Here is a 27,199-nt window from a genome sequence, read left to right as displayed (position 1 = left end):
CAGGCACGGTGAAGCATTGCTTATGATTTGGGATTGCTTTTATTTACCTACAGCTGTGCTTAAAAGCCAGGTACCAATTCTGCCAAGGAGAACAGTCAAATATAGAGTCAAAATTATCTCAGATGCTTGTTGATGGCTACCAAAACCATCTGGTCAAGGTGCAACTTGTTAAAGCGACATTTATCTAAATGTTACTGGGCTGGATGTGTATACAGTGCTGATCCAAAGTTTAAGACCACTTGAAAAATAGCAAGCAAAAAAAAAGTAATTTACTGTATAGTTTGATCTTAACAAGGTTCCAAGTAGACCCTTAACATTCAACAAGAAGAAATGGGAGTGAGCAAAACATTTGTTTTTTAAGCCTCCTAGGACCTGGCATCCACATATGTGGACATCACATTTTGGGTTGTCTAGACCAAAATACTTAATTTTTTTTCTACAAGGGCCTGATATCCACTTACGAGGACATTATACTGCCACTGTTCTATCAAAATTTAAAACGAATGTGGCTCTCATTTTTCTCAGAAACATAAAACTAGGTAAACAAAAAAACAATCTCGTAATTCTTTGGGACCGGATGAATGTAAAAACAATCAGCCCAAATATCAAAGAAAAATTAAAAATGCAAGCCATGAAAGAGTTCGGGTCTTGGGAGATTAAAACAATGCTTGAACTCAAACAGGATGTTTTACAGCTGTTCGAGTTTAGGACCACACCTCCAAAAAACCTGTGATTCTCCTGGAAGAAGTCCCTTGTCCTGCGGGCATTGTGTACTGTAGCATTGTCCTGTTGAAAAACCCAGTCGTAACCACACAGAGGAGGGCCCTCAGTCACGAAAGATGCTCTCTGAAACATCTGGACATAGCCAACAGCCGTTTGACATTCCTGCACCTCCAGAACCCTCAATTGCTCCACTGAAGGAAAAGGCATCCCATTCCATTATGGCCCCCCCTCCACTGTGGTGCATAGAAAACATTGCAAGTGGGATCCATCAGACCATGAAGGTTAATTTTTTTTTTTTTCGCATCAAACACTTAAACTTTCTTCCACCTTTAAAAATTCTATGTTTGGTGCTCTCTTGGAAAGTCCAAATGGCCAGTTCTGTGGCGTTCAAGGAGATGAGGTCCCTGAAGACATTTTTTGCTTTTGAAGCCCTTCAGTCTCAGATGCCGTCTGATAGTTATGGGGCTCCAGTCAGCACCAGTAACGCCGGTGCCGACTGCAGCCCCAGTAACGCTGATCGAGGATCGTCCAGTTTCTTCAAGGACAGCCAACAGGATCATCAGGCTCACTGCTGGTGAATTTTTTTTTTTTTTTTTTTTTTGGGGGGCGGGGGGGGGGGTCTTCTACCTGATGTTTTTGTTCCATAATCCTCAGGATCATTTAAGACAGCGGTCCCCAACCCCCGGGCCTCGGACCGGTACCGGTCCGTGAGTCGTTTGGTACCGGGCCACGAGAGTTGAGGCTCAGGTGTGAAATGTATAGTTTTCGGGGTTTTTATCGGTTTTCAGCGTTATTTTGTTATCGTTTACTCTGTTTTCCTTGGTCTTTTCATGTGTGTTATGAATAAATTTTCTTGTTTTCGGTACCGGTACTAGTTTTATTTTGTTGTATTTATTCGCGACACCTTAAAGGTCGGTCCATGAAAATATTGTCGGGCATAAACCGGTCCGTGGCGCAAAAAAGGTTGGGGACCGCTGATTTAAGAAATTCCAAATGACTGTTTTATTGAGCCCCACGTCAGCAGCGATGGCGTGCTGTGAAAGACCCTGCTTATGCAGTTCAACAACCCGACCACATTAGAAAAGTGGAACATTTTTTTTTTGTCTTTGCCATCAGTGACTACCTGACAGACAATGACAATGACTCCATATTTTTGCACAGATTTGGCCATTTAAAGGCATGTGGTCCTAAACTTTTGATCAGGTGTAAAACTGCCTTTTTTAGTTTAAGCGTTTTCAATAAATTGCATGCTCTAAAAATTGTTTTTTTTATCTCTCTCTCCCATTTCTTCTTGTTGCATGTTGGAGCTCTACTTGGAACCTTGTTAAGACCCAACCATGCAAAATATGATTTGCCATTTTTGAGGTAGTCTTAAACTTTTGATCGGGACTGTATTTAAGCCTGTGTGTATAAAAATTGCATAAAAAGCGCTTGCAGGAACAAAAACATAATATTCCACAACAGGCTTTGCCGATCCAATCAGCTGTTCGTAACACTTCGCACATTGAAACAGGTAGTTCGCATGGCCGCCATTTCCTGCCCAAAACCGGAAGTGGCGTCATTTTCGCGGAAAATGTAGTTTTTTTACTTGTAGGCCTTAAAAGCCTATACTGGTGTTTTTATAAGTCATGTTTGACTTTTCTGAATACTTGCTGGGATGCTTAGAACTCGAATTGCACTGCTGGAAATAGTTTATTTTAATGCACGTGCTGTTTTCTTTGCAAATTTGCATCATAGGATTGTTTTTTTGTTTTTCCTGCAGTATATAAAAATTGCTGTATCTCCAAAATAAAACTATGAAGACACTCAAAATAAATTTCCTGTTGTTGTAAACAATTTTTTGCAACTTTTTTGTATTTAAACTTTTGAGGGATAAACCTCTTAAATTTCTCCAAGTAGATATATATGTAAAAAAACAAAACAAAAACGATTTTCAATTTTTTTTTGTAGTTTATTGAACTTTTTTTTTGCAATTAATGTAGTTACTATGGACTTATAGCCCATATTTTAATAATATGTATGCATTAACAGTTGTATTGATGTATAGCAACTTGAAATGTTCCCACAAATGGCACTACAACATGTAAAAAATAATAATAATATAAGCTCTGGCAGACTTGGTTCTACAGTAGGTCTTAAAGGGTTAAATAAATATTGTCAAATAATCGAGATCTCAATTTCAGTGAAAATAATCGTGATTATCATTTTTGCCATAATCGAGCAGCCCTATACTCCCTAGCCTTACATTTAACTTATTCTGTCACTGAAGATAATGCTGTGTCATAGACATACAACATGGAGGGACAAAAAGAGATCCTGCTAATGCTCACCTGCTAACATCCCGACAGAACACGATAGGTACTTTGGCATGGAAGTCTGACTCCACCTCAGAAAACTCGGCTAGGGAGAAAACAATCAATTACTGTTTGTTTTGTTTTTTTAAATGATGGGTTTCAGCCAAATTGAAAACAAAAAATGCAGATTGGGGGGGGGGGGGGGGGGGGGGGGGGGACCCGAAACAGCATTCAGCTAATCTGGAGTTATATACAGCTTAATAACCAGCACATCAACTTAATATAAAATGCAACTGAGAAAACTTACGACTGTTTTTGAGGATTTCCAGCACCTGAATTAAGACTTCAGGTTGTGTCATCTGAACAGACATAAGAAAAGGTCACTGCTGTCATTGTGCTTTTGTGTTAACAGTAAATGGATTGCAAACTATTAGCAGCAGACTTACTGAGGGAGGGTAGGTGACATCAATGTTGATATCACTTGTCTTGAAGGCAAAACGGGTAAGACACGAACCATAGAGACGGAGTGAACAAGCTGGAAACCAAAGAATCAACGTCAGGCAGATCTATAGTCTACGCAGAATAACTCTCACAGAAAGACTGCCAACTGTCAATAAAGATAAAATCAAGGAATTGACTGGATGCGATCACATCATACAACCTGTGAGGTGTTTCTGTATAATGATCTCCATCCTGCTGACCACTGTCTTTCGAATCTCAAAGTCTTCATCTGATATCCCTTGCTGCCTGGCAGTTTCTAGGACAGCGGCATTGACAGCCCACAGCTGAGCAGCAGAAGGAGGTGGCAGGGCACGCAGCTCGTTTTCCTCTTGTTTCTCCTAACATGTCACAAGCAGAATGTGTAAACTATTTTAAAATCTTCCTATCAGTCCACTCAGATAAACACCAGCATATCACAAGTACTTACCATTATGTTTTTTTTGTGTCTCTTTTCCTTGATGTGTTTGTGTGCTCCTTGAATGTTCTCAATGTGCACAGAGCACAGCTTGCATATGTACTGGTAGTTTGGGTACTCAGGGGACTGCTGTAAAAACAAAGACATAGGCAATCAATTTATGTTCTCTACATGTGGGGGATTTGTTATTTGGATCCTCCAGCTTATAATTAAACAGTGGATCTCACCTTGCCATGCTGGGTGGAGATTTAAAAAAAAAAAAAAAAAGTGCCCAGTACAAAAAAAACCAAAAACACACATTCTGAAAATGACTCAAGGTAACAGAAGAATGAAATAGCGAAAATTAGGAAGAACAGATCCTGTTATACATCCTGTTTAAAAACTGAATGTTCATATCAAACATTATCAGGGCTTCATAAAAATAAGCTCAGCTTATGTACAGGAAATTCCCATCAGCCAAAACCTTCCGACTACTCTAGAATGTGTTTCAGGCCGTCTTTGCTAAGTATGATCTTAGAGACAGTGAACAGTTTGGGTTTGGTTTGTATTTTAAAGAGGAGCAGCCAATTAGATGAACTGAGGGGCTTCACCATGGTCCAAATGGTAGAAAAATACGATAATGCGTCCAGTTTAAACTGAGCTCAATCTTGAGTTTACTCAGACTTTTCTATTAGAATGAGCCTTTTAGTCTTTTTTCCCCATTTATATGAGACAGAAATGATTAGCCATCAATGATCAGTGCATCAATGTTTAATTAGAATGATCACATTTAGGTTAGCACCAAAAATGAAAATGAGATTTAACACATGATCTGCCTGTGTGCTACTATTTTTTCCCATGTTTAATTTAACTAGACAATTAGATAATTATTATAGTACAGTAGCAATCTGCTTTATAGCTAAATTGTAAGCTGATTTATTCCAATGTAAAGGCAAGACCTTACTGCCAAAATGTCCTCAAGCTTTAGTTAACCCTTTATTTACAGAAGAGCCATTCCATTTGGATATTTTCATTTGTGCTTCTGTTTATGAAAATAAGTGTATCATAAAAATCGATGTATCTCAAAAATAAAGTTATGAACACATTCTAATTAAGATGTGGCTTTTTAAAATTTTTATACATGTGGAAAAATGCAAATTAAAAAAAATTATTGCACTGTCAAGTAATTTAGCAACTCTGGACCTATTACATACATATTATTAAAATTTGGTATACAAAGGTTATACTGAGTGGTTTTCTCACTTTCAGCAGTCGGTAGATGTAGTCTCTGCGGAGACGCTCCTCTGCCTGTCGGAGGCCCAGCTGTTGCTCTGTGAGAGGTCCTTCCTCCACAGTGGGCCTCACCTCTGGGCCCTCTTGCACAGACTGATTCATCAGTGTTGCGGCTTTCAACACTAAAAAAAACAGCAAACACAAAGCACTTTACTGGAGCTCTATTTGATGAAGAAGACTTCTTCATTTCAGGAAAAATGCTTTACAACCCACCTTGGGATTTTTCTTTTGCCAGGGCTCTAGTAGAGCTCCTAGCCTGCTCTGTAAGCCCTTTGTCAGGGGTAACAGGCACTACAGAAGAGCTGCTCTCTTTGTTTGCTGAGGGGCTGCTGTCTGCAGAAAGAGATGTTCTGGACTCAGAAGCCTGTGGCACCAGGTGCTGCTGTAAGCTTGCCCCTTTTCCTTTGCCTCTCTCCCCAGAACCCGTTCTTCCAGTCAGCCTACTCAATCTGGATGGCCGACCTCTTCTCTTGTCCTGGGGAGTATCTGTAGAAGTCTTGCCTTGCCCACGGCTAACCTGGCTGCCTATATTATGTTCATCCTTGGCAGTCGTGCTGTTTTCTTTGCTGCGGCTTGCAGACTTATGACCCTCTCTCTGCACAAGAGTCTCTTTATTGGATTTCTCAGTGGATAAAGCTTTAGCTCCTCTGAGCTGAGACTGTTTGACTGTCTTTACTGGAGTCAAGGACTCATCCATCCCTTTGTTTCTTCTGCTCTTATTCCTGGTGGAGTCAACACCACACTGAAGATGGCCAGGGAGGCAGGCCACCCAAAGTCTAGGAAAAGAAGAAAAAATAAATTGTATCTGCAGTGAAATAATGTGTTGTGCATTGTTTTAACAATTCAGCCGAATGCATATGTAAACTTTGAATGAGTAACTTAGAGAAAAATCTTTAGTTCATAATTGTTAGTTTATTGTTTATTTAAAACTTTTTTTTTTAATAACAGATTTTTTCCCTTTATTTTTTAAAAGAGTTGACTTTGACTCATTAAAAAGGTGAATAATCAAGTTATAAATAAATAAGGAAGTGTTGAGTTAATTTTGGGTCAGATCTTTACCTTTTACTCTTTTGTTTAAAGGATTTATCATTGTTTAAAAGTAATAAAGATGAGCGGGGGGCGTTACAGAGCAACTTTAACTTTGTCTTTAGAGTTCAAACAGATCATTTTTATTATGCATTGTCCACGCTGAACACAGAAAATCCCAGAGCCAAGTTACCAAGTGAGCACATCAATAAGTTTTTATGAAATCAAACTAAAATATCTTGTGAGCACACTAAACAAAAACTATGACAGATGTGCACATACAGTACAATTTATAAAGCTCGTTTGTAATATTCTCAGTTAAAACAAAAATCGTTTAGCACAGAGATCCACACTGCTGCTAATGATCATTTTCATTCGTCATAAAGCAACAGACCAATTTGTCTATAAAATGCCGAAATTAATCAAACAAAAGTTAGCATCGTAGTTCCAACGTAATCAAACTAGCGTTTTTAGATCAAACACAAATGCCAAATAGACAGTTTACCACCCTGATTGCTTTCCCCCCAGGTCTGTTCCTGGAAATCCACCTCCACTATCGCAGTTGGAGATTAATTTCGTTTTACAGTAAACCACAGGTTAGGGGTTGCAGACATTACTACTCACTGGGGCTTCCGTGTGTTTCAGTTTAGAGAAAAACAAACTTAAACACAACACCGAAAGCTAACACACACAGTTAGCTAAACTTCCGAGCAACAAATAAGGGAGGAAGATGCCATCAGGCAGAGAAAAAAATGCGTTAAAATAGAATTAACTTAAAAAGCTTACCATTAAAGGTTAAATGTACCGTCTTACGTTATGGGAATGCTTCACGCTTACTTCCTGGGGTTGCTTTGCTCTGCAGAGTACGTTGTTAGCCCTCTCCGTAATGTTACTGAGGTTAGCTGCGATGCCCGGTCGTCCGCCTGAGCTAGCTACGGGAAATAAATAATACTGGTACTCACTTACTACACAGCAGCAAGTCATAAAAAACACAAAGGAGACGCTTAAACCATTGCAACACAACAGAGCACGCACTGACTTACTTTCGAACTCTTAAGTTGATTCGAAATTATTGTTTAGCTATCTCCATGGTTCTGGTCTACATAATGTTTTCAAATCCCACGGCCCTGGTCAAAACAGCAAGCATTGACGCCATGTTAATACATTACCCCGCTGCATTGTGGGAGTGCCAGTGATGATGAAGAGGGGCGTGTTTCGTGCCGCGTTCATGTACTACTAGGAAGGTCCTTGTTTTGTATACAACACCCTTTCTCTCTCTCCCTCTCCCCCCCTCTCTCGCTATATATATATATATATATATATATATATATATATATATATATATATATATATATATATATATATATATATATATATATATATATATATATATATATATTAGTGATATTAGTGTCTGGAGAAGCTGTGAAGACTGTTATGTTGCTTGTAGCATCATTCAGCATGATCAGTTTGGTAGTGGGTCAGTGACATATCCATGGAGGGACACATAGAACTCTACATGCCAGATACCAAATGACTGCTATTTGGTATCTGGATGAAATCCTTGAACCCAGTGTCAAACCCTACATTGGTACACTGAATCTTAGTTTCTCTTGGTGCTTGGCATCACATGGCAAGAGTATGCAAATAGTTTCTGGTGGATCAAGGAATTGATTCCATTTACAGGCACCAAAGCTTGCCTGACCTAATAGAACACCGATAGAACAACTCTGGCACATTGTGTTTAGGTCCATCTCACTCCACCTGGTTACACGTCAGACTGTCCAGGACCTGGTCTAGCTGATGCCCTTGTCCAGACCTGGAAGGAGATCCCAGATCTGGATCCAAGATCTATAAGGAAAAAAAGTGCAATTTGAGTTTCATTATATCTCAGTTTTTCTAAATAATAAAGAAAAGCTGCTGTAGTAAATGAACAAAATCCATCAGCATGACTCTTTGGGTTTAAATTGTAAGAAGTAAGTATGTGAAATAATACCGAAAATGATGATAGATCATAGCTGTCCTGTAATTATAAAACAAAGGTTTTGTTAATTCACAGAAAATGCACGTTTCTTACTTTCCTTCTTTCTTTACTTACAGTGTGACGGTATATCATGAAAAGATTCATTAAATATATATCTATTAGTTAATTGCATGAGTGGCTATGGATTACTATTAGTTTTTGGATGGAAGGCCATTGGGAAGGTCTTCCTCAGTAGGGCTGATTCTGGCATGGGCATGGGATGTGATGGTAAGTAATGTGTTTTACACACAGACACATGCTCATATGGTGGAATAGTATATAATAATGCAGTTTTCCTCTGGATAACTGCCCTTCACTTAAGTACCTAAAGCACAGTGCCCAGCAATTTCCCTTAGAATAGTTATCCCTGAATCAGAAACATATAAATTCTCATTCATCCTCCTCTCAATCATCTGAATTTTTGCTCTGTTTTCAGCAAGAAACAACTAAAGAGTAAATGCTGAACTTATGCTATATTATTTTTGTTGATAGGCCTACGTCATACTTGCCCTAATCCTCCCTCATCAGGTTAGCAGGTTTCTGAGTCAATAATTTGCGCTGCTCTTGGTATAATGCTGGTTACTAATTGCTGAAATGCACTGGCTGGTCTTTATATATAAATTAAAGAACACTGTTAATAGATCACACTGTGATTGCAGCATCACAGTCATTTGCTTTGCTTAATAAACCTGTCCCATAGCCTCTAAAATAAAATAGCTACATTGTATCACAGCCATAGACATCCTACTTCAGGATGTCTGTGGCTAAAATAAAATTCCCTCCATTCATTATCCCAACTGACACAAAGAAAAACACAAAATCACACACACACACACACACACACACACACACACACACACACACATGTAAATATATATATATATATATATATATATATATATATATATATATATATATATATATATATATATATATATATATATATATATATATATATATATGACAAACCTTAATCTTACAGAGCTTTTAATACACTTCTCAGTTCACGCAGTTCATGATCTACACCGAGAGTTCATGAAAATCTGTGTTTTTCATGCAAGGTAACAACTGGGCACGAGTCAGAATTGTAAAATATAGCTATAAATGATAATGATCTGTGTCACTTTGTCAACTTTGTTGGAGGAATGTATGGTCCATTGCTATGAATTATGAAATGGCATTTTTTCCTCTCTTTTCATAAAGGATGATCCCAGTTTATACTAAAAGTGGCGATAAAGCAACTATTTCCTTAGTATTTGGTAGTATTTGGACAATTAGAACTGCTCCAAGGCGCCACACAGATACTTCTGGGTCACTGCTCTCACGGAACCTTCCTGAATAAAACTGGAATGCACCCTAAACTGGGCCTCAGGTCCGTTATTCTGAGACATCAAGACACACTTTCCTCACGAGTTTACAGGCTAAATTGCTAGTTTCTGCTCATACCGAATACAACCGAAGACCAATAAGACTTTTATTTTTGTTAAGCGCTTCCTGCCCAGGAAACGCTGATCGCTGTGTGTAGCTTGAGTGCAGAGGAGGTGCGCAGACTGCTGGTGACTGCGGGGCGGACGGAGAAAGACTGCAGGAGTTTATCTTGGTTCCGCTGGTGGTTTGACTGCAAAGATGTTTCCTGCAGTGCTCACAGTGTTACTGACTTTCTTCAGCCTCGCTGAAAGCAAACAGAAAGACTTTTATACTTTTAAAGTTGTGAATAGCAGGGGTAAGCTGGTATCTCTGGAGAAATATCGGGGTTCGGTAAGTACGACTCACAGCAGCTTAAACTACAGATGTTAGAGCGCAGTTTCTCGGCACGCCAGCCCTTTGCTTGAATGAATGTTGCATGGGAATGTTGGCTTCTTTCTTTCTTTTACTTCTCTCCATGAAATGTTGTTTGTAGATGTAACTAACACAGCAGTGATGAGAATCAGTTTGATTGTGGGCTGCTGGTGGGGATGTCCCGTCACGTAGCCCGGATAGCCTACGTGGCAGGCCTGCAGCCCCTGAAGCTGCAGAAAGTGCTGAGATTTCATTCAAACAAGTTACGGATCACCAGACCGCGTTAGCCCTAATCTGTCTGAAGACTTCATTCTATCTTCACTCTATCCGTCATCAGAGGTAACGGAACATACATGAGTTTGGTTTTTACCCCAGTTATTACAATAACTGTTGATATACACCTAAATAAAAATAAATAAACGTAATAATGCAACAATGATGTATATTACATATGACAACCTTTATATAAAATGATAATAATAAGACAAACTGCATCTTTTTTGACTTAGCTGTCTTTGACTTTATTTGCTTCCAAATTCTTAATCATGGAGCTTTAAATGATTATTATAGACGGTATCTTTCAAAAAGATATCCTTTTTGTAATAAGGTGAAAGACTCTCTGGATTTTGTTTTAACCATAAACACAAACAGACAAATTAAACTATAAATCTTTCACACACTACAGGTGAATGAACACAGTTTGTACACCACAGAGCTGTAGCGGTGCACTTTTTAAGGAAGAGTTACTGTAACTAGTACAGTGCCTAAATGGGTTGAGTGTACGTAAAGTTCCAATTTACATTTCATGTCAGCAAGGAATAATTAAATGTAAAAGCAAGACTGAAAACTGGTGTTCCATTACACATGAGAACTTTGCTGGACCTGCTGTGCTGCCTTGTAGATTAGACAAACAACCATTAAGATAAGACACTTGCTCACACACTGACATTCAAAGATGTTCAGTAATACGTACTGGATACCAAAGACAAGCAAAGCTATAGTCTAAAAAGTGAAGCCAGTGGGAAATGCTTTTAAACCTGCATTCTTTTTCAGTGAGTCCAAAAAATGGATGATCTTTGAACCAGTTGAAGACAACAGTAGCACAGCATGATAGTTATTCACTGCATCTCACTTCAAAATGTTATATTCAGTTTCAGTTCAGTTGTATTTATAGTGTTAAATCACAACAAAAGCCACCTCAAGACACTTTATATTACAAGGCAAAGACCATCCAATATTAGAAAAATAACCCTAATAATTAGGGTAAGCACTTCTACATAACATCTGCAGCAGTATAATGTCAAGGACTTGTTTGAACCATTTTCCCTTGATGTCCTTGTGCACATCCCATAGTTGAAAACAGTCGAACAGAGTCACTCTCATTTAATGGGTTATTGTGTTTTCCGTCTCCCCTCCTCCATCCTACCTCACCTCACCTCACCTCACCTCACTCTTTTCACACCCTCTTCTCATTCTATATGCATGTGTGTCACACATTATTATTAAGTTATAAAAATAAGATATCGGCACTTTGTGACTTTGTACTTTGTGACTAATAAATCAACACCAGCTGCTTCTTCAGTGAGATCCACATTCTGTGGATGAACTCCCACTCCACTGTCGCAGATTCCAGCATGCTGATTATAGTCCTTGATCATACTGTAGTGTAACTGTGGTTTCTTGTATTTTGTTCGAGTTTTTTGTTTGTTTTGTTTTATTTTAACTAGAGTTGTGCTTTGTGTGATTTTGGGGTGCATTTCTATTTGCTGGTGTTTTCTTGACCTCTCAGGGCCACTGTATAAAAGGCATCAAGGACTGCCAAAACAGCAGCCCTACCAGTAACTTTAATTCAAAAAATGGGAGTCATCCAATGACCCCATACGCTACCTTCTCAGCATTACACCCACTAAGTTTGAAGTTAATCATATTAACTGTCTTTGAGATATGGTACCAGACACATAAAGAGCTTAATTTATTAGAGATGTGGATATTTTCAGTATCCCATGTCATATATGTCAGACTTGCAATTGTATTATCTTGACACCAGATGTCACTAGATGATAAGATTACACACTGCTTTCTCAGGAAGCCATACTTCTGCAGTGATGATCTTCTGTAGTTTAACTGCGAGTTAAAGTATGAAGCTGTGACATGTATTAATGTGTATTAGGATACTTATTAGTCTCTGTATCTGTGAATGGCGTCTGTAACATGTAAAGGCCTAAATCACAGTTATCTGTGGTTCAAATAATTAGTCAATCAGTGGGACGGCCAGACTTCACTTTTGCTTTTTTTGAAGAAGGAGCCTGTCTGTCTGTCTGTACACAGTGGGGCAATATGTGTGTGTGTGTGTGTGTGTGTGTGTATATATATAAAAGATGACAGAGGCCTGTAATTTTCATCATAGATATACCTCAACTATGACAGACAAAATGAGAAAAAAATATCCAGAAAATCACATTGTCTGATTTTTAAAGAATTTCTTTGCAGATTGTGGTGGAAAATAAGTATTTGGTCAATAATAAAAGTTCATCTCAATACTTTGTTACATACCCTTTGTTTGCAATGACAGAGGCCAAATGTTTTCTGCAAGTCTTCAAGGTTTTCACACACTGTTGCTGCTATTGTGGCTTATTCCTCCGTGCAGATCTCCTCTAGAGCAGCAGTCCCCAACCTTTTTTGCGCGATGGTTTATGTCCGACAATATTTTCACGGACTGCAAGATGTCGTGGATAAATACAACAAAATAAAACCAGTAGCAGTACCAAAAAAAAAAAAAAATTAATTCTTAACACACGGGAAAACACCCAGGGAAACAGAGTTAACAATAAAAACAATAAAAAACAATGATAAAGACCAAAAGAAACCATAAAAAAAATTCACACCCAAGCCTCAAGTCCGGAACCAAACAACTCATGGTCCGGTACTGGTCCGTGGCCCAAGGGTTGGGGTCCGCTGCTCTAGATCAGTCATGTTTTAGGGCTGTGGCTGGGGAGTCTTTGTCTGGCCTGTGAGCCTTCTAGGACTGGGCGATATATCAAGTTTAAAAAAAAAAAAATCGATATATTTTCGTACGAGATATAAGATGTGACAATATCGTTTATATCGATATAGTATATGTTATGTTATAATTATACTCGTGGAGTCGCAAGTTTGCCTTTCTTTCGTCCACTTTTGTCTCTCTGCAACGTTACTGGGCCTCGCCTCTCCTTCACTGAACACAACTCCCCCCTCCCCCATCGCTTCACCTGCAGGCAACGGCAAGCTGGACACGGCAAATCTCCGTTAACGAGTTACCGCGGATCGCCCCGTGTGTGAGGCTGGACGGCGTCAACGTGTTAGCGAGCTAACCGCGCTAACGACATGCATGGCCTAAAATCCTTTCATTTTCTGTATGTATGAATTCTGGTTGTGCCTACTGACCGCGAACCGATTTTATGTGGTACACGGCGCTCAGCAATCTGTCAAGAAATGTTTTAGTTCCACTTTGGAAAGCTACGGAGCTGCACCGCTTGATGGATTGTCGGAGCAGTAGGCTACCGTATTCCGGAGCCTCGCGGAGTGATACGTACTGTGCTTCAACGTAATATTACCGTATTGTGTGTGTATAAGCACCATAAATGGCACCTGTTAAGAGACACGGTTACAAAGCAGATTTCAAACTCCAGGCTGTCAGTCACGCAGTACAACTTGGGAAAAGAGCAGCTGTGAAATCTGTCTTTGTTATGCTCAGCGTCTTTTAGTTTACATTTTGACTGCACAATTGTGAGCTTTTTGTTATGCACAAAAACATCATTGTTTTCTTTTATTTATGGAGCATTATTATATAATAAATGCTGATAATTTATTTTTGAGTAATTTCTTCATGTACATCTACGCTGTATGTTAATAAAAGTGCCTGTGTGACATCTGGGACACAGCTTTGACTAAGAACTCTCTTTTTGTTCTTACCTTATGGCTTAAAAAAAATATCGAGATATATATTGTATATCGCCATCCAGCTAAAAAATATCAAGATATGAATTTTGGGTCATATCGCCCAGCCCTAGTGCCTTCTCTACTTTGCTGTCCATCTTCACTGTCACAGTGCAATAAAGACAAAAATAGTCTAAAAAGAGACAACTAAACAAACAATTTTACATCAGATATGGTCTCAGTGAAAGTAACCGTTATTTAACATAAATTAATGAAAAAATATCCATATCTGTTTCAGTTATAGCAGGTGGCCTCTTCACTGAATGTGTCATCCTCAGCAGCCTTGTAAAATTGGTCAATGGCAACCTTTAACTAACACATATAGCTTCATAGATCCAACATATACTGTACAGTGGGGTGATTCAATCCAGTGGTTGCCAACTTTATGTGAACTACATGCAAATAAAACTGCAAGTAGTTCATTTAATTATGCATGTTTAAAGAAACATATATACTGACACATATTAAGCTAGGAAAGCTTTTGTGGTGTTTTTACAGTGTTTTCTGGTGGCTTTAGGTTTCCCTGGTGGTAAACGTAGCTAGTGAATGTGGCTTCACTGAGGAACACTACAATCAACTGCAGCAGCTCCAGCGGGACTTTGGTCCATATCACTTCAATGTGCTAGCCTTCCCCTGTAACCAATTTGGACAGCAGGAGCCTGGCAGTGACAAGGAGATTGACAGCTTTGTGCGCAGAGTCTACGCAGTCTCCTTTCCTCTGTTCAGCAAAATTGCTGTTGTTGGCACTGGAGCCAACAATGTCTACAAGTACCTTCTTGGTGAGTAACTGCCTCTTTGGGGGGGGGGTTATGAGAGAGCAGTCGTGTGCGGTGTAGAAAAAAGAGAGGGGAAAAATAGAAACCTTTGAAGCAAAACTTAAAACAAATAATGTTTTTTTTTAAAGGTTACAAGCTTACACGAACCTGTTATTCATACATCTATGTCATTTAATCTTTTACAGAGGCATCTGGAAAGGAGCCTGACTGGAATTTCTGGAAGTATCTAATTGACGTTAACGGCAAAGTGGTGGATGCATGGGGACCAAAAGTCTCTGTCAAAGAAATTCGCCCTAAAATTGCTGAAATGGTGCGGCAAATAATCTTGAAGAAGAAAGAAGAGCTTTAACACATTTCGCTTCAAGACTCTACTTAATGTTAATACCACAGGGAAACTGTGGCAGGTTTGAGCAGAAAATGAGTCACTGCTTTGGTAACATTACACTAAAGCCATGGCTTATTCATTTGTGTTAAGGAAGTAAAACGATTTGTGGTAGGTCTTGTTTGTAGCTATAAATAATTTTTTAAAAAGGTGGCGCTACAGGAAATAGAAGATCAAATACACTGGGGATTGAGGCAATATAAGGTGTGATCAAGCAGCAACCCTCAGGCCAAAGAAAGGTTCCAAACATTCCTTAAATAGCTACACGAAGCTGGCTCCAAAATGCGTCAGTACTTTTGGCTCGCATGTCTAAAAATCCTTGCAGTATTAAAAAGCACACACTGGAATAAAAATTGTATTTGGCCTCTAATGATACCTATGCTAATTTAAGTCTCACAACCTTCTCTCAGTGTTTGTGGTGTTGGAGTTTATCCAAATTGATCAGCTACAACTGTACTTCTTTACTTGATCGTCTTAGTAAGATTCAAAGCTCCCAAATGTGTTATGGAAATTTTCATCCTTCTGACACCTAAGTTTAAGTGTACTGTAACAGAAAATTTAATTTCTCTTGAATCTGTACTAAATTTTCCACAATTTCATTGTAATTTCTTTCCTCTACTTACATTTTATTGTTCTTATTGTCATTCTTCCCATGCTTTGCTCTGGTTATATTTAGAGTTCCTTCAGTTGTCCAAGCCAGTAGTGTTAAATAGTACATGGTCTCTTTTTTTCTGTTCAGCAAATGATTTAATTGGCATATGAATAATTGATCAGTAGTTACAAGACAAATGTCTATATTATTAATTAAATGTTAAGCAAAAATGAACAAAAATATTTTTGTCGGTTCATTTAAAATGTTTGGACCCCAGATTGATTGGATGGCGGAAGTAGTGGACCTCCAGCTATTTTAATAGGGGACCCCTGAGATAGTCTATATAATTATTAAATTGAAACAATTATTTGGGTTTAACATAAGGAAATGTTAGTTAGTGACCGATTAGCCTAGTGACCTTTCCGTGTTTCTCATAATAAACCATTTCAGTGCCTCATCTTCAGCTGCAGGTCTAAACATCCTTCAGTTCAGTTCAATGCAGTTAGAGCAGTAAGGCAAGGCAAGGCAAGTTTTTTTGTATAGCACAATTCAACAACAAGGTGATTCAAAGTGCTTTACAGAGACATTAGAAACAAAAACAAATAAAAAGCATGATTTAAAACTGATTAAAACAAGCAAACAAACAAACTAACTAATTTACAAACAAACAAAACAGTATATAAAATCAAAACAGATAAAATCAGAACAGTAGATAAAATCAGTAGTTAAATGTAAGTTTTGAAATTTAAGCTTAAAAGTGTGGATTTGGTGCTTTATTCAAATGCAGCTGAGAATAGGTGAGTCTTCAACCTGGATTTAAATAAACTGAGTGTTTCAGCTGATCTGAGGCTTTCTGGGAGTTTGTTCCAGATATAAGGAGCATAAAAGCTGAATGCAGCTTCCCCGTGTCTGGTTCTGACTCTGGGAACTGATAAAAAACCGGATCCAGATGACCTGAGGGGTCTGGAAGGTTCATACTGGGTCAGGAGGTCACTGATGTATTTTGGTCCTAAACCATTCAGAGCTTTATAGACCACCATCAGGACTTTAAAGTCTATCCTCTGATGGACAGGCAGCCAGTGTAAAGACCTCAGAGCTGGACTGATGTGGTCCACTTTTTTGGTCTTAGTGAGGACTCGAGCAGCAGAGTTCTGAATGAGCTGTAGTTGTCTGACTGATTTTTTTAGGTAGACCTGTAAAGATGCTGTTACAGTAATCAAGCCTACTAAAGATGAATGCATGGACTAGTTTTTCCAGGTCCTGTTGAGACATCAGATCTTTTATCCTTGAAATATTCTTGAGGTAATAGTAAGCTGATTTTGTTATTGTCTTAATGTGTTTTTCTAAGTTTAGGTCTGCATCCATCACTACACCCAAATTTCTCACCTGGTTTGTGGTTTTTAGGTGTATAGATTGAAGTTCTCTGGTGACCTGTAATCGTTTTTCTTTGGCACCAAAGACTATTACCTCAGTTTTGTTTTTGTTTAGCTGGAGAAAATTGTGGCACAACCAGTCATTAATTTCCTCGATGCATTTACCAAGAGCCTGTACAGGGCCTTGGTCTCCTGGTGACATTGTGACATATATTTGTGTGTCATCTGCATAGCTATGATAGTTTATTTTGTTGTTCTTTATAATCTGTGCCAATGGGAGCATGTAAATGTTAAACAGAAAGGGTCCCAAGATGGAACCTTGGGGAACTCCACATCTGATACTTGTCTGCTCAGATGTGAAGTTACCTATTGATACAAAGTATTTCCTGTTTTCTAAGTATGTTTTGAACCAGTTTAATACAGTTCCTGAAAGACCTGTCCAGTTCTCCAGTCGTGGAGCTCTACTGCTAATGTCTGAACATTAGCAGTAGAGCTAATGTTTGAACTACAGAACTGACTTTAATCAGCATTCAAGCTCATAGTGAGTTCTGTAGTCAAAAATCATTTATTTGTACCGATTAGCTAATGAACATGGCTTTCCCCAACACCCAACTGCTCATCCTTGCTAGAAACCATAAGGGGGAAAGCATAAGATGCTAGTTACTGCAGCCCCAAACAATGACATTCCACCACCATGCTTGACTGTAGGCAAGACACACTTGCCTTTGTACTCCTCACCTGGATGCCACCACACACCCTTGACACCATCTGAACCAAATAAGTTTATCTTGGTCTCATCAGACCACAGGTAATACATGTCCTTAGTCTGCTTGTCTTTAGCAAAATGTTTGCGGGCTTTCTTGTGCATTATCTTTAGAAGAGGCTTCCTTCTGGGACGACAGCCGTTTGATGCATTGTGCGGAGCGTATGGTCTGAGCACTGACAGGCTGACCCTTCACACCTCCAACCTCTGCAGCAATGCTGGCAGCAATCATACATCTATTTTCAAAAGACAACCTCTATGATGCGAAGCACGTGCACTCAACTTCTTTGGTCAACCATGGCGAAGTTATGTTAGGTTCTGACTGGAACCTGTGCTGTTAAACTGCTGTATGGTCTTGACCACCATGCTGCAGCTCATTTTCATGGTGTTGGCAATTTTCTTATAGCTTAGGCTATCTTTATGTACAATAACGATTCTTTTTATCAGATCCTCAGAGAATACTTTCCTATGATGTGGCATGATAAACTTCCAGTGACCAGTGAGAGAGTGTGAGAGCAATAACATCAAATTCAACACACCTGTTCTTTATCTGTACCTGAGACCTTGTAAAACTAACGTGTCACATGACTCCTGGAAGGGAAATGACAAACTGGGCACAATTTGGACATTTTACTTTAGGGGTATACTCACTTTGAAGCAGATTTTAATCAGGCTGGTACAGTTATGTTCAGCCAGTTCTTAAATGCACCGGAACATGTGACAATGATTAAAAGCTACACTTTAGCTATTAGCAGTGGCTCAAGGTCAAAGTAGCCATTCATTTAACCTGAATTCTCGAATCTCTCTCTTCCTAATTATGTCCCTATTTCAGTCATTTTACTTGTTGGTGTAGGTATTATGGGCACCTGAGATGAAATTCCCCCTGTTTGAAAAACTGAAATATATGCAAGTATTTGATGTTTAAATTTATAGGTGCCAATTTTTTGTATCTGAAGCGGCACAAGTATTACCTGTTTTATATAAACATGTAAAGAATAATCTTATTTTTTTAATACTATACCATTAGGCTGAATGTATGTTTGTTTGTTTAGAAATAAATATGCTAAATGATATCCCTGTGTGGTGAGAATGAAATAGCTTTAAGATTAAAGCATAGATTTTGATGTTACAGACCTGATCTGATATTTCCCCATTAGAATGTAGTTACCAATCTCCACTTCGCTTTTAGTGTCACTGTGAAGGCTCTTGGCTATTGGTGAGTGTTCAAACTGTATGTACTTTAGTTAAATGGTAAATTAGTTAACCCTCCTGCCATCCTTTAAAAAACTCACACCCATCACCCTAGGGACCATTCTCAGCCACGCCATAAAAAGACCATATATCCATATTTTATTCCACTTTAAATTAGCCAACCTTGTAAAACTACTTCTCCCTGAAATATTCATGTAAAGTTTTAATTATATTTTCGTTGTTTTAACCCTTCAAATCCCAGTGTTATTACATGAGCGCCCTGTGTTATAAGCCCCAAAAACCAAAAAACGAAACTAAATATTTCCACAAAAAAACAGTTGAAGTAATATGTGATTGTCATTATAAGTAGGCCTTTAGATGGACCAAAGATTGGCACCAACATACATTTTGACCTGCCATTATTTTTTTTGCATTTTTTTTGCAATTTAAAAATTAAAACTTCAAGGCCCTGAGTCTTCATTGACATCCAAGAAAAGAAGAAAAAATAAAATCATATGATGATAATTTGGGGTTGAAAAATAGCGTTTATAATGGAAGTCAATGGGCAGAAAATGGTCCCCAGGGTGATGGGTGTGGGGATTTCTGCTGCTCAGCCATTTTAGGCTGATTTAAGGAATTCACACTGGAATATTAACATTGACAGGTAAAAACTATCCTGTGGCAAGTTTGGTTATATTCCACTGAACACAGTGGAAATGGCAGCCATTTAACACATAGCAGTGGCACAAAAAGGTCCCAAGAAGGCAGGAAGGTTAAACTACTACTAAAGTACATTTGCTTGACTTGATGTACTTACCTACGTTAACTGTAATGACTCTTAACAGGATACATTGTTTTAACAAAGTAAATGATGAGACTATTTCGGATTTTTCAAGTGCTTATCTGAGTCAACACAGTGAGGAGTGCCAGAGGAAACAGAATACCCAACCACAATTAAGAGGATACATTCCCAACCCACGGAGCTAGATACTACAGATTACACCCATAATTTAGGAGTGGAGTGGATGGAATGTCACACATGCATTTCTGACTAAAACCTCATTGTGCACTTGTGGAATCAGCGTGAGTGTTGTTTGTGTCACAGTGACCAGCACAATCACTTTCAATGACTTGTGACAAATGCTGGTTGAAAAATGGGATGCCAACCCACACCAGTGTGTGACCAAGCTGGTAACCAGCATGAGGAGGAGATGCCAGGCTGTTGTGACTGTGTATCAGTCACAACAGCCTGTCAGGAAAGGTAACTCTAGTATCAACTTCAGTCTATTAAACATCCGCTCCCTCACTGGTAAGGGACATCTCATCCAGGATCTCCGATCGTAAGTTGGATTTTCTTTGCCTGACTGAAACGTGGCAACAGCCCAATGATTTTGTTTCTCTCAATAACTCCATTCCATCTGAGTTTGTTTATACCTGTCAACCTCGCAACTCGGGGAGGGGCGGGGGTCTCGCGATAATTCACCGGAAGCACTGGAAAGTTCTCCCTGTCTCTGCCCCTCTCTCCCATTCATTTGAAAACATTGCATTACAGCTCCCTGGATCTATCCCCACCAGTATATGTATATCGGCCACCTAAGCCAAATAAGGAGTTTTTAAATGAATTTGCTGCTCTACTCACTCATTTCTCTATACTTTCTCTAAATCTGATAATTGTTGGTGACTTCAATATTCATATGGACAGTGACAAAATCCCCCTTTCCAGAGATTTTACCCCCTGCCTGGAAAGTTTTGGGCTTCTACAGTACATAAAGTTTTCTACTCATTCTAAAGGACATATCTTGGATTTGCTCTGTTGTTGTGGTATTACCTCTACACATTGTAAAGACACATTGATTCCCCAGTCTGATCACATGTTTATTTCTTTTAATGCAAACATAACCACTTTCAAAACCTGTACTCCTCGTAATATCACTTTTAGGAAAATTAGTAATATTAACCCAGCTGTTTTTTCATCTGCCATCCATGACCTTCCATCTATCCACAGCTCCTCAACCCCTCATGAACTTGTTTCTCATTATAATGTCAACCTCCATAACCTTCTTAACATATTTGCTCCCCTTAAACATCGAACTGTCTCATTTTCCCGTTCAGCACCATGGTTTACCCCCAACCTGCGTCATCTTAAAGCTAAAGGACGCCAACTCGAACGTCTATTCATGAAAACTGGACTTACTATACATAAAGAAATGTATAATGATCATGTTTTGTTCTCTAAGGGCTGCATTGTTTCAGCCAAATACTCAAACTACTCTGGTTTAATCAGTTCTAATGAAGATAACTACAGGTCTCTCTTTTCATTGTTCAGTAAAATTACAAAACCTCCAGTCATATTCCCCTTCCATATGTATTCTGCTGAGTTTTGTAATTCTCTTATCTTTTTTCACCCATAAAATCTCAGATATCCACCGTCAACTTAACTCTGCAGGAGCTTCTTAATTTCCTGTTTCCCCCACTGTCTTCCTGTCAGTTATTTTCAAGCTTTACTCTTCCCTCCATAACTGAGGTATCTAGTCTTATTATAAAATCTAAATCATCCACTTGTCACCTTGACCCTCTTCCCACTGTGTTAGTTAAAACCTGTATTCCCTTGTTACACTGAAAAAAAGGGACTGGCCATCTCTTGGATTTATGTAAGCATCTTGCATGTATTTAACACAATTACCTCATGTTTTAAAGATAAATGTAACTATATAGTGTAAAAACTACATGATATGCAGAAAGGGTGTATTAAATTGTTCATATCATGTTCAGGTGAAGTAAGTCAATAAGATAGCAACGTTAAATCTCGTGAAACCACGCGTGATTTCATCTCGCGGGCTTTGGATCGTGGTTCAAAAAAGGCATCCATCTCAGTCAAGTCGAGCAGCCAACTCTACGTTTTTGGTATGTCTTGATTTTTTGAATTAATATTTACCATATTTCAGCCAAATGTAGTTAAACGTCTAGAGTGTCGCCATGTAACATGCTAAAAAAAGAGCCATTAGCTTATTTTCTGTTTTATCTGTTGTCAAAGAATTGGCGCTTTTTCATTTGAATTTGTCTTTGGCACAAGAGCCGTAATATCACATTAAACCTAATTACGAGGCACTCATAACATAATTTGGTTTTCTGTGTGAATAGATTTGCCAACTGACTCTTCAGTTACATTGTGTATTTACTGCACCGTGGTGTTAGTGAGATTTTGGACATTGAACAGCTTTAGCTAATATCATTAGCGGCATTATGCTAGCTTACATCCCTACCCCTCCTGCCCTCACCTGCTGTCCTTTTCTTTTTGTTTTTTTTGCTGCACATTGAGAGACCACATCTATTCTGCATTTCACCAGGAGTCAGCTGATGGATTGTGGGTTCAAGGTGTTATGGTAAGAAAGTATATTCTATTTTCGCTTAAGGTTTCTGTAACTTAATTATAATAGGTTTTGTATAATTATTAGGTGCATGCATACACAAATAGACCACCCTATTAAAACAACTGAGAAATCCAAAATCTGCCATAGGTTTAACTTATACCTGTATGTATTGTCAGAAAGGTGATTACTGGACTCACATTAATGCACACTTGAACTAAAATGAGGTTGTAACTTGTGGGTTCTTGGGTTGCAAATCAGAAACAAACATCTTTGGATTTTTTTAATCCCATAAGATCTGGAAACACAGTTTTTATTCAACAAAACATTACTGATTAACCAAGCACAGTGCCTGCTGTTATTTCAAAATTTCAAAATGTTATTTCAGATAAAATGCAGCATTCCAGTGCATCCCAACCATGCCTTTACAGCCAAGGTTTCTGACGGAGCTGAGTTTCTCTCTGACAGTCTGCTGAAAGTGTTTGCAAAGTGATCCGGGGAACAGTGCACAAAGCTAAAGGATGTAGCTGCCATTATGACAGTAAGAACTTTAAAATTCTTTAACTACAAAGTGTATATGTATTGCATTAGGTCAGTAAAATTTTTATGCTACATCCATTGAAACAGTCAACTATTACCTGTGAGTACGGATTCCACTGAAAGGATGCCATTCTTTTTTGTCATGCATTTACTGGCCCACTGAGAAAAAAATCATCTTTTTTTAAAAATATATGTTCTGGAAACTATATATCCATAAAGTTGATGTCAAACAGGAATTTTTGATATTGCTTTGTAGATGCTGGTGTTGCATGTTGACTGGTTTAAAAAGTCAAGTTTTTGTCTGGGATCATTTTCTTCTGTGCTACTGAAAAGTTCACAAATCTCTGTTTTCTTTGTTATAATACTTTAGGATGACATTAATGCTCAAAGGGAGTCTCATCAAAGTGCTCCGCATCTGTGTGAAAGACAATTGCAACATCTTGGTGCAGGAGTTCATGGTGAGTGTTTTATGAGTAGATTGTGGCTTTGCAACATTTAAAAATGCATTTAGTTATCCACTTGATCCTCATTGGACTGGTTAGGACCAGTAGTCCTCTTTAATAATTTGAAGTTCACATGAGGCCTAGTAGTGAACTCGGCCGCCGGCCCTTGAGGCCCCACCCCTACCCCTGTATTAGGGGTCACATCAGTGTGAAAAAACTTTAAATTTGTCATTCTAGTGAACAAAGAAAAATCCCACCAGTATTTACATTAGCTTTTGTTTGAAAAAAAAAAAAAAAAAAAGACCAACTGACCAACAGCTAACCAAATTGTGGGGCTGAAAGTCTAAATTCTAACATCTTCTGAGTGACATAGCCTGGATTTCTGATGGGCCGGTGTCTTTCTAACAAAAACTAATGTAAAGCATTTGAAATTATTATGTTTTTCACTCTCTCTTAGAAACTCTGTTAGACCATGAATGGCAGCATGGCAGGCCACTCTTTGGCTATAGCTATTTACTATGTTGCTTGCATTGGTTTAAATTACTCTAACATTAGAACTGGTAGATTCAAAAGAGATGAGTTTAAAAGGGAATCTTAAAAAAATGTTTTGTGTTTAACCAGGACTTGACTGAGGCCACTGCACAGATTGAGAAAACCACAATGAACATCTGTCTCCAGAGATGCGCCAGGCAATGACTTTTCTGATGTTGGCATCATCATCGAGGGTATAGTAGTTCTTCAAGATCTGGATAACGTGACCTTTGCAGTAGCCATGCTGTTTGGACCTTTTTTATTCCTTCAATATGAGTTACCCATCACAGCTCTGCTACACTTTTGAGGTGATTCAATGGGTGGTAATGGAGTTGGATGCAACTCAGCTCTCAAGAAAAGCTCACAACTAAGACAAAACTGCTCCTGCAACGAAGCTCACTGTTATGCATGCAAGGTGATCAGCTCTAGGTGAGAGGACATTTAAATCTCACACTTGTTCTGCTGCATTTTTGAAGCTCAATTCCAGGAGCAGATCGCAGGGTTCATTTTTATATACTCTGCAACTGCCATGAGGACAAGCTGTTTTTGTTGTTGTTGTTTGTTTTTCCTTTTGCTCTGTACAAGTTCTCTGTTTGTCTGTTTGGCAGCATTTTTCAATTTCTGTTTGTATTTTTTCTTTCTTTTACTAGTGAAGAGATGTAGCGTGAACAGTTATACAGTCTAAATATCCCATATGGGTCGTGTGAAATGGTATTTTCAGTTTCATTCAGTTGAAGTAAAGAACGTTGAATATTTCTAAGTATGCTGTTTTGAACCAAGATGTCACAGTATGATCAGTGCTGTAATTTTTGACAGTCACTGTATCAATGTTATTTTTGCGTCTCTTGAATAAAGTTTTTGACCTGCAAGTGCTAATTTCTTTAGTTATTGGGGTAAAATGGGTAATGTTAATAGGAAGGTGTTTGCCAATTCAGTAACCTAATTTAATGTTAATGGAAACTAACATTTCCTCAAATTGTTTAGTTATAATTGTTGTTTAACTGAATCTTGACGTCAGAGGCCTTAAATAGAATGTTTTGTATTGTCCTGTAACATTTTTCAAAAGAAACAGTCTAATTTCTTTGCTGTGATTGATTCCAGAGAACACGGAAGAACTGACATTATTTAACTGTTGATTTATATAGATTCAGTGGAGGAGTAATGTCAGTTTAATTCTTTACCTACTGTCAATGCAGTGAAATTAGACATTTTGTTTTTAAAGGTTACTGGTGGATGCCAGCAACCATCTTGGAAGAGAACAATACAATCTGTTATAAGGCCTCCATTTGAAAATTGTGTATTTGATACTAGAATATAATAGCAAAATGTAATTTGAAGATAACATGTAGTATTTAAGTGACCAAGTAGTATTGGGTAAAAGTTATTGAATGGTGTTGGGATAAAGTGAAAAAATTGTGAAGGATTAAAATATTCCAAGAGCTCAAATTACTTCATCAAAACATGTTTAAGTCACATTTTATCAACACAAATTGCACAGGTTTATTGAACATGAATAAATTGTGTTAATTTAACTCAATTGTTTAAGTTGCTGCCAAAGCAAAACATCTGTGTGCAACAAATGTCCACCATTGAATTAAGTAAATCCAACAACATATTTTTTTCAGTGTAGCGCCTCTCATAACCAGTATTATCCATTCCTCCCTCAACACTGGAATCGTTCCTTCATCTCTGAAAAAGGCTTCTGTTATTCCAACTCCCAAAAAGCCTGGTGCAGACCCCAATAACTTTGATAATCTTCACCCTATATCAAATCTCCCCTTTATTTCAAAAATTCTTGAAAAAGTTCTCCCCTCCCAGCTTCACTTACACCTCAATAACCATAATCTCTATGAACAATTAAAGTCTGGTTTCCACCCCAATCATAGCACAGAAACTGCTCTGTTAAGGATTACCAATGACCTTCTGATGGCAGCTGATTCTGGTCTCCTATCCATCCTCATCCTTCTTGATCTTAGTGCAGCGTTTGATACCATTTCTCACAATATCCTCCTAAACCAGTTAGCGTCCATTGGCATTAGTCACACCCCCCTTGCCTGGTTCACCTCCTATCTCTCAGACCGCATTCAGTTTATCCAATTTAAATCCCACTCTTCAAGTCTCCATCCTGTTTCTGCTGGTGTGCCCCAGGGTTCAGTATTAGGGCCTCTTTTATTCATTATTTACATGCTAACTATTGGTCATATATTTTGAAAATATAATACACATTTTCACTGTTATGCTGATGACACCCAGCTCTACATTTCTTCTAAACCCAATTCATCCCTCCCACCTACCTCCCTCTCAAACTGTCTTATCGAGATTAGATCCTGGTTCTCCTCCAATTTCTTTAAACTTAACAGTAATAAAACAGAAGTTTTACTTGTTGGTACAGCCTCTATCTTATCCAAATCCCACAGTTTTTCCATTAACATTGAAAGTTCTCCCACCCATCCCTCCCCTCAGGTTAAGAGTTTGGGTGTCATACTTGATAATACTCTTTCATTCCAGTCTCACATTAATTATATAACCCGGTCTGCATACTTCCACTTATATAATATTAACCGACTCCGTCCCTTCCTTACTCCCCATGCTGCTGCCATCCTTGTCCATAGCCTTATTACGTCCCGTATTGATTACTGCAATTCCCTCTTATTTGGTCTCTCTAAAAGGTCCCTTCATAAACTCCATCTTCTTCAAAATTTCGCAGCGCGGGTTATAACTCGTACTCTGTCAAGAGCTCATATTACCCCAGTTCTTCAGCAGCTTCACTGGTTGCCTGTAGAAGCCAGGATAACCTTTAAAATCTTACTTCTCACGTACAAGTGTATCCATAAATCTGCTCCTTCCTTTTTGTGTGACCTGCTCCATATCACCACTATTACCCACCCTCTCAGATCCTCATCTGCTATTCATCTTACTGTTCCGTCCGTACGCCTTACAACTATGGGGAACAGAGCCTTCAGTTGCTCTGCTCCTCGGCTGTGGAACTCTCTTCCTCCAACCATAAGAAATATAGTCGCTCTTCCCGCATTTAAGTCACAGCTCAAAACACATCTGTTCAAACTGGCTTATTCGCTTTAGTGCTGATTTTATCTGTTGTCAAGTTCTGTTTTTGCAATTTTAACTTATTTCATGTATTTTATGACTATTGCTTCTTTTATTAATTTTGTTCTTTTCTAAGGTGACCTTAGGTTTTTGAAAGGCACCCTCAAATAAAATGTATTATTATTAT

The 27,199-nt window shown here is 38.4% G+C and overlaps 2 protein-coding genes and 1 long non-coding RNA gene across 9 annotated transcripts in view; 2 read left to right on the top strand and 1 right to left on the bottom strand.

The window, feature by feature from the left end:
* tut4 (terminal uridylyl transferase 4) overlaps nt 1–7,424 on the bottom strand; it is a 42,803-nt gene extending 35,379 nt beyond the window's left edge. For all 6 annotated transcript variants that reach the window (XR_013902728.1, XR_013902729.1, XR_013902730.1 and 3 more), the window contains exons 1-9: nt 7,275–7,424; nt 7,018–7,163; nt 5,419–5,981; nt 5,176–5,327; nt 3,946–4,062; nt 3,679–3,856; nt 3,464–3,552; nt 3,325–3,376; nt 3,054–3,123 (exon numbers count right to left, since the gene is read on the bottom strand). Coding sequence is in view for 3 of the 6 variants with exons in the window: in XM_026147012.2 (XP_026002797.2) it covers nt 3,054–3,123; nt 3,325–3,376; nt 3,464–3,552; nt 3,679–3,856; nt 3,946–4,062; nt 5,176–5,327; nt 5,419–5,902 (1,142 nt within the window). In the remaining 3 variants the exon portion in view is untranslated. The remainder of the gene's footprint in view (nt 1–3,053; nt 3,124–3,324; nt 3,377–3,463; nt 3,553–3,678; nt 3,857–3,945; nt 4,063–5,175; nt 5,328–5,418; nt 5,982–7,017; nt 7,164–7,274) is intronic.
* A 2,352-nt stretch (nt 7,425–9,776) lies between these two features.
* Nucleotides 9,777–15,998, top strand: gpx7 (glutathione peroxidase 7). The gene is made up of 3 exons (XM_026147043.2): nt 9,777–10,012; nt 14,526–14,787; nt 14,970–15,998. The coding sequence occupies exons 1-3, from the start codon at nt 9,881–9,883 to the stop codon at nt 15,131–15,133; spliced, it is 558 nt and encodes a 185-aa protein (XP_026002828.1). The 5' UTR covers nt 9,777–9,880; the 3' UTR covers nt 15,134–15,998.
* Nucleotides 15,999–21,697: 5,699 nt separating this feature from the next.
* On the top strand, nt 21,698–24,836 carry LOC145421234 (uncharacterized). 2 transcript variants are annotated; one of them, XR_013902551.1, is made up of 5 exons: nt 21,698–21,736; nt 21,858–22,468; nt 22,842–22,994; nt 23,364–23,451; nt 24,058–24,836. It is a non-coding gene; the product is annotated as an uncharacterized LOC145421234 (long non-coding RNA). The 2 variants fall into 2 exon arrangements; XR_013902550.1 differs by having other exon boundaries at nt 21,704–22,468.
* The last annotated feature ends 2,363 nt before the right edge of the window (nt 24,837–27,199 follow it).

The sequence above is a fragment of the Astatotilapia calliptera genome, chromosome 17 (assembly GCF_964374335.1).
Source record: "Astatotilapia calliptera chromosome 17, fAstCal68.1, whole genome shotgun sequence".
Lineage (NCBI taxonomy): Eukaryota > Metazoa > Chordata > Actinopteri > Cichliformes > Cichlidae > Astatotilapia > Astatotilapia calliptera.
Note: the sequence above shows the minus strand (reverse complement) of the source record. Positions and strands in the feature narration are given on the sequence as shown.